Source organism: Pseudorca crassidens, chromosome 13 (genome assembly GCF_039906515.1).
Source record: "Pseudorca crassidens isolate mPseCra1 chromosome 13, mPseCra1.hap1, whole genome shotgun sequence".
Classification (NCBI taxonomy): Eukaryota; Metazoa; Chordata; class Mammalia; order Artiodactyla; family Delphinidae; genus Pseudorca; species Pseudorca crassidens.
The window spans coordinates 17872794-17885006 of record NC_090308.1 but is presented as its reverse complement, the minus strand read 5'-3'; the positions used below and the strand labels follow the sequence as shown (position 1 = coordinate 17885006).

General features: G+C 34.4%; 1 protein-coding gene across 11 annotated transcripts in view; it reads left to right on the top strand.

Annotated features, from left to right (window-relative positions):
- STXBP5 (syntaxin binding protein 5) overlaps window positions 1-12213 on the top strand; it is a 167960-nt gene that overhangs the window by 89310 nt on the left and 66437 nt on the right. For all 11 annotated transcript variants that reach the window (XR_010933634.1, XR_010933632.1, XR_010933633.1 and 8 more), the window contains exons 11-18: window positions 407-479; window positions 1809-1956; window positions 2160-2227; window positions 2492-2532; window positions 3358-3578; window positions 4068-4246; window positions 9260-9385; window positions 11756-11907. Coding sequence is in view for 8 of the 11 variants with exons in the window: in XM_067701835.1 (XP_067557936.1) it covers window positions 407-479; window positions 1809-1956; window positions 2160-2227; window positions 2492-2532; window positions 3358-3578; window positions 4068-4246; window positions 9260-9385; window positions 11756-11907 (1008 nt within the window). In the remaining 3 variants the exon portion in view is untranslated. The remainder of the gene's footprint in view (window positions 1-406; window positions 480-1808; window positions 1957-2159; window positions 2228-2491; window positions 2533-3357; window positions 3579-4067; window positions 4247-9259; window positions 9386-11755; window positions 11908-12213) is intronic.

Genomic DNA, 12213 nt, shown 5'->3' with positions numbered 1-12213 from the left:
TAACATGCACATAGAAAATACCCAAGAAAGAGATTATAATATTATAGTAGTACTCTAGTGGGTTCCTGTGAGATCCAGTATGAGTTGTTCTTATGGGTATTAAGATTTAAATTTGGGGTTTGTTGTTCATGTCCTGCCTTGGACTTTGCAATACCATGGAAGGTACTGTGAGCTTCTTGTCTAATTCATCTTTACAGAATAAATAATTTTTTATGGGGTGTTATATAGATTTATCTCATTTAAAACATACTGGCCTTGCATTGTATGAAGTATAATATCAGAATGTTAAATACTTGAGAGAATGGAACAAAATAAAATAAAAACTAAGCAAGAAATGTTTGTTATCTCATTTGCTGTCCTCTTGCATATTTAAAACTATTGTTAATGCATTGTTTTCCTATTCCAGATTTTCAAGAACCATATGCTGTGGTTGTTCTACTAGAAAAGGATTTAGTACTTATAGACCTTGCACAAAATGGGTAAGAAATAAAATTTGGTGAGCAATTACTTTAGTGTGTGGTGAAAAAAAGAGTCTTTTTAGCATAGGATTGGCTGTTTCATTTCTTTGAAAATGCTACATTTATATCCATAACCTGGACCTCTGTTTAGAACTGCAGATAAACATTTCTCATTACCTGCCAAATTCCTCTGTTATGTTACTCATAGAAATTTCTTGTTTAAGTCAAGATTTGTTGAATTTCTGAAATTTCATATGATTCAACTTAATACTTGGATACTCTGGGGGCACACAAAATCAGGTATGTCCAAAATTCATCCCCATCACAGCTTTCCTCCAGAATAACTCTTGTAGTCTCTCCACCCATATTCACTTTCTGTTGCCGTGTGTCATGAACATTGTCAGGTAATTTTACATGCAACCCCAATCTTGTTACTCTTTTCTTTAAACCACTATAGTTCTCTATTGGTTTTTTGTGTAAAAACAGTTTCTCAGCCTGCTACTCTACGCTGAAGGAATTAAGGGTACATTTCCAACCTGGTGCCTGTTCGCTAGAAAAACTGAATGGTGTATTAAACAAACACCACACTTCCATGTCTTTTCTTATGTAACTCCCAACAGCTGAAGCATTCCACTTGCTTCACTGCCATCAAAAATCCACATAACTTTCAAAGGCAGCCTCTTCAAGCTTTTCTTATTCTCTCTTAACCACATATATCATATCTGATCTATAAATTCTCACCATAGCGCCTTTGCAACTTTTTGTGGTATTTCCCATATTCTTCTTGTTCGTAGATGATAGTATGTTTACTTATAAATTTTTTGAATGGAAGAACATTGTATTACTTATTTGTATTTCTTGAGAGATAATCATTAAATATGGTTTTAAACGAGTTTACCCATTCAATATTTCAGTGTTTCTCAACTGGGGGCAATTTTGCCCCCCAAGAGATATTTGGCAATGTCTGTGTAGACATCTTCTGTTGTGGGGAGGGGTGCTACTGGCATCTAGTGGTAGAGGACAGGGATCCTGCAAAACATCCACAATGCACGGGACAGTCCCCATAATAAATTATCTGATCCAAAATGGGAATAGTACTGAGATAGGGAAACCCTAAAGTGTAAGTGAACAGTATTATTTACCTTACTTTAAGGCATTCCTAAATTCACATCAACTTAGTGTATGCTACCTGTAATAATGAATTTTTTTTTCTTCTTGAAAATAACAAGACCATGTGGAACAAAGGATAACTTATTAAATAAGTTTAAATATTTTTTTAAGTTTTCATTGTTGTATTAATCATAGATAATAATTCATTAAGTTAATATTTTTCTTTTCCTGTTGTTAAAGGTATCCTATATTTGAAAATCCCTACCCTTTGAGTATACATGAATCCCCTGTTACATGTTGCGAATATTTTGCTGATTGTCCTGTGGACCTTATTCCTGCACTTTATTCTGTTGGAGCTAGACAGAAACGTCAAGGTTACAGCAAAAAGGTACTGAACATGAGTTTTAATAATTACTGTTACATTTCAGTATTTTATATTTATCACCTTGGAGTGGTTGATAATGATACCTTTTCTAGAGAAATTAAAATCCTTTTTGAATATGAAATATGTTGTGTGCTCTTGTCATAGATGTATTATGAAGATATATAGTATCCTTGGAAATTGCTTTATACAATAATCTTTTCTTATAGGAATGGCCCATTAATGGAGGCAATTGGGGCTTGGGTGCTCAAAGCTACTCAGAAATAATTATTACAGGGTAAGTAAAAGTCCATTTTCACCTAATGAATCAATAATAACTAAATATGATTAAGACTACATGAAAATTAATTGGGCAGGTAGTGCTTGCAGTAACATAATAAGAAATAAGTTATTGTATAGAACCTGCCAGTTTACCCTAAATTTTACCTTTTTCCTCATTTTGGTGACTGTCTTTTTAAGTAACAATATATTTAACTTCAAAGAGAGGAATAATGTAATTTTTTTTTCTTCAACACATTCTTAACTCATTTGCTTTTCACAGGCACGCTGACGGGTCAGTTAAGTTCTGGGATGCTTCTGCGAGTAAGTATTCTGAATCGTGTTTGTTACATGCTCTACAATCATTGCTTTTATATAGCCTGTTTTGTAATGATTGCATAACCAACATTTAATTTGAAATTTAGAGACTATAAATTTAATACCTGACTTATCAAGTATATGAGTTTAGAATTTATAATAAAGACATTTTAAGGATGTTAATTAGTAAGTCAAGAATAATTTTCAGCAGAAATACCCAAGTCCTTTCTTCAAACCTTCTCTTCCTAACTCAGAGATAGGAAAAGTGGGCATATGTTTCAAATCAACAGAAATCTGCTGAATAATTTTAATGCCTGATTCTAAACTTATCTTTGCAAAATATATATGGTCGCTACATTAGCAAAAAAGGAAAGAATGCTTTGAATGAATAATGTTTGCAATTAGAATGCAGTTAACTGAGGGTATATTATGTTTTACCATGTAGAAGTGTTAGATAATATTGGTACCTTTCAGAGAGAAAATATGTAGAAAATAAATCTGCAAAGCAAAATATGTGCCTTATTGTTTTTATTATATTCATGCAATTGTTTTTTACAAAATCTTTTTGTTACTCTTTTTTTTTCAGATAATTTAAATTCATCATAATGGTGTTTTTTTTTTCTTTTTAATGAATACAATGAGTACATCTTTTTTGGTCAGTGAGTACAGTGAATGCATTATGTAAAAGAATAGTAGAGAAATGTGGACCTAGGAATAAAACTGTGGTTCAAAAACTATAGTTTATCTTCCTTATGTGATATGACTGATTAAATATTACCTGATATTTGTTCCTTTTATATTAAGATACCATATTTTATCTTTTTTTTTTAGTAAATCTACAAGTATTATATAAATTAAAGACATCTAAAGTGTTTGAAAAGTCAAGAAATAAAGATGACAAGCCAAACACAGACATTGTAGATGAAGATCCATATGCCATTCAGATCATCTCCTGGTGTCCAGAAAGTCGAATGTTGTGCATAGCTGGAGTTTCAGCTCATGTCATTATTTATAGATTCAGCAAACAAGAAGTGATTACAGAAGTCATTCCGGTAGTAGTCTCTTAATTAGTTTCAATGTCAGATGTCTGACATCTTAAAGTTTTAGAATTATTTAGGAGGTTCTTTGCAGTCACTTTTAAAACACCTCAGTATTTACATTGCCATCTGTCCTCTGTGACAGAAAGTCATATTTCTTTGTATATCTTCTTACTGAACATTTAAATCTTTAAATATATTCTGTTTCATTTAAGGAAAGATAATATAAGTATGAGCATACTCTAATTTAGTATTAACAGGAGTGCCGTAAATTCTAAAATCATAATGCATGTGTGCATGTACTTGCACACATACACATGATCATTTTTAAAAAGCTGAGTCAGGAACCTTTTTTCCTTTGCTAAATCCTTACCTTTAGAAATCTCACTAAATTTTTCCTTTAAAAGTGTTCTTTCCACTGTAGTGTACGTGTGTGTATGTATAAACTGTAATAAAATGAACAGTAATTATTAGGAGAGGGTAAACTTTTTACTTTTACAACAGATGCTTGAAGTTCGATTGTTATATGATATAAGTGATGTGGAATCTCCAGAGGGTGAACAGGCACCACCTTTGCCAACACCAGTTGGGAGTGCCAATCCTCAGCCCGTTCCTCCTCAGTCTCATCCTTCTACCAGTAGCAGTTCATCTGATGGGCTTCGTGATAACGTCCCTTGTTTGAAGTAAGTTATCTAAAAATACAGGTGTTTTGGAAGTTATCTTTTAATTTAGATAAATTGTAAACATTCGTAAAGTGAAGTAACATCTTCCTGTGATGGAGTACAATGACATAACCACATCTCTTTTTGTGTTTCGCCGTGGTTAATTCAACTCTTTTTTTCTGTGGCACCAAGAGAAATATGATTGCATTCCATGATTTTATCCTTAAAGTACTAAGATTTGATCTCTAAACATACTGGTAGATGAGCATGGATCTTTCCTCTATATAGAGCTTCGTCTTCTAAATCCGTCATTGTTTTTTAGTCTGGATTTATATGTGGATCAAATGTATATTTAGGCTGCTTTCTTCCACTCTGAAAATTCTGTTTTTTCAGTCTTTAGAGATTCAGTTGTTGGGTAATCATTTTCTTGTCTTTTTCTGAATCTTCTCTAGCATCACAGTATCGTTATTTACATGCCTTTATTGTGGAAATCCAGATTTGAATACATTTTGCTTTTTTACAGGAATAAATTGGACAAGGTTTAGTTTTCCTTTTTTTCTGTCCAATTTATATTATTGAGTGGTTAAATTTTGTTAAGCATATGTGCCTTAAATATGGCACAGAAAGAAAAGAGGAAAGAGTTAAAATCATTGAAGGAGTTCATGAAGACATTAAAAGTATTACATTTACAGAGAAGTCAGTTAGGGCAGTGACTGAAAACTGATCGTGGAAAACGTCAGAGATTCAGTGCAAGAGTGGGAGACAGAAACCAGGCTGTAGTAGGTTCAAGCTGGGGCCGGCGGCGAGAAAGGCAGTTTGCATTTGTTAACAGAACCGGGATTTATGCTGTTTTGGTTTTAGATCTGCTAGAATCTTTTATTGGTGAATAGTTCAGCAGTTCCTGTGGAGAATATCTGTGTAATCAAAACTGCATTCACCCCAGAGATGAGGCAGATTGGTTTATGTGACAATCACTTGTGATATAAATCTATAGAAAAGTAGAGTTTGTTTTTTTTTAAATCTGCTTTATATGTTTACATGAATTTGAGGTTGTGTGTTCTGTGCCAGTGGTTCTCAAACGGGGATGACTTTGCTCCTCAGAGTGTGCTTGGCAATGTCTGCAGATATTATTTGTCACAACGGGAAGAAAGGGTGCTACTGGCGTCTAGTGTGTAGAGGCCAGAGATGATGCAAAACATCCTACGGTGCGCAAGACAGTGCCCCATGACAAAGAATGACCTGGTTCAGAATGTCAGTAACGCCAAGGATGAGAGACTGATCTGACCTAACGAATATAAGCATTGAGGTTAAGCACCTATCAGTACATTCTCAGAAAGGTCTCAAGTTTCTCCTCCCTCTCTCCCCCCCCCTCCCCCTCCCCCTTCCTTTCTCTCTCAGGTATATATACACACACCTCCTTTCTGCTACAGTCTGGCATATGTTTAGATAGAATGAGACTTGGTAATAAAAGAATTCTACATCTTTCCCTTTTGTTACTTATTCGGTACTACTTTACTTTAAACTTAAATTTGTAAAATTTTTGTTAATGTCATTTCTTCTGATTTTAATGTGTATTTCTCCTGCTTTTTGTCAATTTAATTTTTATAAGCATATAAAGTACAGTTTGTCTTTGAGGTTTATTTTGGTAACGTATTTCTGGTAACAAGTTTGAGATTTTTGTCTAAAATCCACACATTCACTAGTGACTTTTTAAAATCATAGGCAATTTGAGTTATATTTCTTTTTTTTAACCATTTTAATAGTTTTCAGGTTAATGCAGTTATTTATTAACTTCATATTGTTTTAGTCCACAATCTCAAAAGCCAATTTTTAAAAGTCATAAATATAGCTAAATTGATGTGAAAATAACTAATACTTAGGTTTTTTTGTTTGTTTTTATACAAAATGTTTTTGTACATAATTGGGTTGGGGAGTTGTTTTTTTTTTTCCTATTGAAGTCTAGTTGATTTACAATGTTGTATTAATTTCTGCTGTATGGCAAAATGATTCAGTTATACATACATATATATATATATATTCTTTTTTTAATATGTTTTTCCATTATGGTTTATCACAGGATATTGAATATAGTTCCCTGTACTATACAGTAGGACCCTGTTGTTTATCCACTCTATATAGAAGAGCTTACATCTGCTAACCCCAGCCTCCCACTCCATCCCTCCCTGTACAGTAATTGTTTTTCTGAAGAAACATTTTAAAAGCAGCTATTCAATTTACTTCTTTTACCAATAAACTTTTGGTTTTATTTAAGTATTTTAGTTGTGCTTTTGCAGGGTGTTAGTCCAAACCTACAAATTATTTTGAAACTACAAAGCCTCCAGACATTATTTTGACATTTAAAATACATTTGTACAAATTACAGAGCTTTTTATGAAAGTTCAACCTTTATCTTTAAAAAGTAAACAAATTAATTTGTATATATTAAAAATATTAAATGGTAACTTGCATATAACCATTGTAGACATTAAACGTAACGCCCACCCAACCCCCATTTTGTATTTTTAAAATCTAACATATTTCATCATTTCTTGATTCGGTTTCTAATTTTATACCAATTGGGGATTTTTCAGCAAGTTTGACTTATTTTTGCTTTAGAACTTTTTTGTTCCTTCAAACTAAGTAAAATAAGAATTCCATGACTTCTGTGTGTCTTCATCACTTACATCTTAAATGTGCCCGTATATGCACTTCTAAAATTATCCCTGAATGCCTGTTTCTGCTCTTGAGAATCTAATCTAATGTGCACATTAAGTATGCCAGAGGGAGGGTAGACACTTCCTTGAACCTTGTCTAATTCATACAGGGAGAAAATAGCACACTCAGACTCTACAGGCTGTGCTTATATCAACAGAGGCTGTCTCTGGTGGAGGTGAAATGCTACTCAGTCTTTATTTTTGTCTTTCAAGAGGGATGGCTGTAGCCAAGCGTGGGTGTTTCCCTGAGGGAAATCAAAACTTCTGCATCAGCCAGTGTACTGTTCTGAGTGTATTAACTGGAAGACTTTGCACAGGCAGATGTGACCGCAACTCAGTTTGTTTTAGGGATACCCTCGGTGATTCACGTTTACTCTGAAATTTGGACAACATCCTGTTTTCTTACCTAGAGTGAGTCTAGCAAGTAGGACAGCAAAAAGTCTGGTGTCATGGTGTTCTTCACTAGAAGCACCAAGTAAATGATCCAAAGGGTTCTCTGAGTTTAGTGTCAGGAGATTGAACATCGAATAGACTTCCTGCTGTCCTTCCTTTATACACTCACTCCGGAGCAGAAGCCCCAAGAATTGTTGGAGTAACCAGGCTTTATATGTGTTTTGCAAGAACAATTACTGGAGAGAGGCTTTGCAATCAAAAACGTTCTCACTTTAAAGTAAAAGTAGATTTTTTTTAATAGTAAAAGTAGTCACAAATAAATTGCTCACATTTTAAAAAAATTTTATCTTCCAAAATCACTTGAAGTTTGCAAATATGACAAGGTATTATATCTAAGTAACTTTATTTCTTAGAAAGTCTCACATTTATAAACCACCCCCCCTTCACTCCCTCTAACATGCTTATAACAAATTTAACCAGTATAAGTTTTGTATGAACTCACTCAGTACAAGTGAGTATAACTGTTTGCTGAATAGTTCACTTGAAGATCCTACCTCAAAGTTAACCACATCTTACTCTAAAACTGCCTCTTCATCTTGACATCTTTTATCTTTCTTTTTTTCTTTTTTGGAACTTAAAATCACTGTCTTCTTTTTCTCCCCTCCTCTATCTCTAATCAGCCTCCAGCTCATTCATTCATTCAGTAAATATTGAGTACTGCCTCTGCTGGAATATTAAAAGTAACTGCAAGGTGTCTACCTTAATGGAATTTACGAGCCCTTTTGAGAACTTACTTCATGTGTTTGAAATCTACCTTATTATTTCGCATCACAAGGATCACAGGAACTTCCGCATGGGTCTCATTGTACTTCGTCTTGCATGCCTCTACGGTTAATCTTTCCAAAATATTTCTTATAAATCTTCACTGGCTTTTAATACTTTAATAATGAAAATATATTACTTTTGTATAATCTGACCATTGGCAAAACTCTTTCATAGGCACTCACAGTGCTGTCATACTGTGATTAGGTAATATTATTCCCACTTCTAGACAGGAAGATGACTAGTAAGTGGCAGAACCAAGACTCAAACTCAAGCCTTTTTGAGAGCCCTGAGTTCTTTCTACCAACATCAAACCTTTGCAGCTGGACCTCAAAGACCCTGGAAAGTCTGGCCCTGGCCTATCTCGCTATAGTGACTTTTTTTTACTGTTACTACACACACCTTCCACTGTGACCAAACTTAGACACTTGTTAATTTTTGACTATGGGTTTTCCTACTTCTTTATCTTGTTGGCATATTTTTTGCAAAAGCAATTTTTTTAACACTATGCAGCAGTTATTACGGGAAGAGTCTACAATCAAAACTACTACGAACTTAAAGTCAAAAAAGATTTTTTTTTAATAGTAAAAGTGGTTATACAAACAAAAATAAATTGCGCACATTTTTTATACTTTTTCCTTAACTCCTTATGTTTTGGGCCAGTTTTCATTTAGTTATACCATACCTTTTTCAAGTTTTAAGCCTACTTTTCTAACTTGGATTTTTTTCTCTAACTTGATTTTTTTCCTCTTAATACCTAAGTCGTTGCTTCTCTTCATTCTTCTCCCCATCCTTCCCTATTCTTCTTTCATCCCTCTCTACCCACTCCTCCCCTTCTCCCCCTTCCCTTCTCCCCTCCCTCCCCAGTTTATATGTGGAACTTACATATAATTTCTTATTTTTGTGATTTATCTAGGTGTTTCATCTCCAACTAGACTAACTGATTATAGAGGACAGGATTCTGATTGTGACATTTTTTTATATTTTACAATTTTATATATAAAGTTATTTTTTATGTAGTTATGTATGCGTGACTTTATAATTACATAGGCTAATAAGATAATTGAAGATGGGTTAACAGGTAACATGCTTTCCTTTCTTACAGAGTTAAGAATTCTCCACTTAAGCAGTCTCCAGGTTATCAGACAGAATTAGTTATTCAGTTGGTATGGGTGAGTGGAGAACCACCGCAACAAATAACCAGTCTGGCAGTTAATTCTTCCTATGGATTGTGAGTATAATTTCTGTGTTTCTCCGTCTCTTCATCGTATTCCATGCATTTTTATATTTTTAAAAACGGAATGATCTTTATTATAGTATCACTTAAAAAGATGTTGTATAACTTTAATTTCAGACCAAACTCAGTGTTTATTTGGAACATAGTTCTGTTTTGAATAATTTACTCTGGATATGCTTATACTGCTTCCTGATTCAAAGTTAAATATCTTATGGACCAGTGAATCTATCCTCTCCTGGAAGTACTCTGGGAAATAATTTCCTTGTTAATGTTTGGTATAATGAAGGTCTAACAACATCAACCCAGAAGACTATGTTCTAAATTGATTCTATAAATGTTGAAGCATAGCTGTATAATTTGTTCTTTCTCCTTCCATAGTTAACTTGTGTAAATTGTAAAGGCATAGTAATAGTTAAGTAAAGTATTCATCTATACTACAGGTGTATTTTTATTTATCAATTCATGCCTTCAAGTATATAGTGTTAGTAGTACATACTTTCCATTATAATAGGATAGATTGATTTATTTTTTAATAAATAAATTTATTTATTTATTTATTTTTGGCTGTGTTGGGTCTTTTTTTTTTTTTTAACATCTTTATTGGAGTATAACTGCTTTACAATGGTGTGTAATTTCTGCTGTATAACAAAGTGAATCAGCTAAACATATACATATATCCCCATTTCTCTTCCCTCTCACATCCCCCTCCCACCCTCCCTATCCCACCCCTCTAGGTGGTCACAAAGCACCGAGCTGATCTCCCTGTGCTATGCGGCTGCTTCCCACTAGCTATCTCTTTTACATTTGGTAGTGTATATATATCTATGTCACCCTCTCACTTCGTCCCAGCTTACCCTTCCCCCTCCCCGTGTCCTCAAGTCCATTCTCTACGTCTGCGTCTTTATTCCTGTCCTGCCCCTAGGTTCTTCAGAACCATTCTTTTTCTTTTTTTTTTTAGATTCCATATATACGTGTTAGCATACAGTATTTGTTTTTCTCTTGTTGACTTACTTCACTCTGTATGACAGTCTCTAGGTCCATCCACCTCACACCAAATAACTCAATTTCGTTTCTTTTTATGGCAGAGTAATATTCCATTGTATATATGTGACACATCTTCTTTATCCATTCATCTGTCAATGGACACTTAGGTTGCTCCCATGTCCTGGCTGTTGTAAATAGTAAAAATCAACATTGTGCTATAAGAGAAACCACATGCTAACTGTTCAGTCTAGAGCTATTTATTATGTGTAGGTCACTGTCTCCTTCCCTTGATTCTAGCCCTAGGGACTCATTCATCTTTCTTCTTCCTCCTTATAGCTACTACCACCTACTCTATCTCTTGCAGTTGTGCACCCAGCTAAGACTGGCTGTAGTCTGAGATAGTATTCTCTAATGTCTTTTATTTGGGCCCCACCATGTAAGAACACAAACGTTCCCCTTTTTAATATTTTACTGCCCACAGCCATAAGAGAAACAGGGAATAAGAAAAGGAACCAATAGGATGTTTCAAAGGAAATTGCAAATCAGTTGATCACAGTCCCCATTGGGCTCACAGATGTATTTTGTTTAGCCTTTTTTGTGTATTTTTTAAATTTGAACTAGTTGCCAAGACTATTTAATGTGAAAATCCATATTTAGAGCTTTAATTGAAAACTTTGATTATCTGGCCCATGTCTCCATTTCTGTTCGGCAGTAGTCAGGAGGAACTGGGTTGAAGCTTCCCCTCTTTAGGTGGGCTGTCCACTCTCCAGTTCACTACGGTCCTTAGTTGGCCCGTTTACTTACTTATATAGCCCCTCTATATATTTTAGCTTTCAATTCCTGGCTTAAGGGATCTTAAAAGAATAAAATTCCTTTATTCATAGTTGCTTTGTTCATAGTTGGTTTGTACTTCCCGACTCATAATTGAGAAGGTATTTGGAATAGTCCAAAGGGAGGCCCCCAAGATTTATGCTTTCTACTTGTTATTCTTGACTATAGGGATTGCCAAAACTTTTCCAAAGGTATAATCCCCTACTTCCCTAGTGCAAGGGAATGTCTTCCCCTGAGGCATTCAAAATACCCCTAAGTCCGAAAACTAGACGTCATATTGCCTAGTGTGGAGATTTATGTCCCTGGTTGAGTTCCAACTCCTATGCCAAATTTATTCTATATTAATTTGTAATCATTAATATCTACAGAAAATCTGCACAGTTCCATCAGAAGGCGTATGTAACCTGTATTTGCATGGCTGTAATAGTGTTTTGTTTCAAAAGGAATTTTCTTAAAGACCCATCATGATTTTTTAGCCCTGTAGACTGCAATATGTTTTCTTGTAGCTGTTTATCTGTGCTAAAATATTTGCTCTTTCCCTATTCCTAGGGTAGTTTTTGGCAATTGTAGTGGCATTGCAATGGTCGACTACCTCCAGAAAGCAGTACTCCTCAACCTGGGCACTATTGAATTATGCGGCTCCAGTGATCCTTATCGGAGGGAACCCCGATCTCCTCGTAAATCTCGACAGCCTTCAGGAGGTAAGAAGAAAAAAGTCCTGAGCTTTAGGATTTCCATAAATGCTGAGTTACTTCTGTGAATATAAGTATTTCCATTGGGTAGATAGCTTGTCTGATTTCATCTGTTTGTATAAAATGTATCAGCCTGCCTTTTTGTTTTGTGTTGTTATTAGCTTATGCTTTTGTTTTTAATATTCTAGGATTTTATTTAACATTGGGAAAGAACCACAGTTTCAGACTTCTTTAGCTAAATTATAATGACAGGAAAATTCATCCCATTATTACAGAACAAAAGTTAATTTCACAGTTCTGTCCCTTTTATTGCGA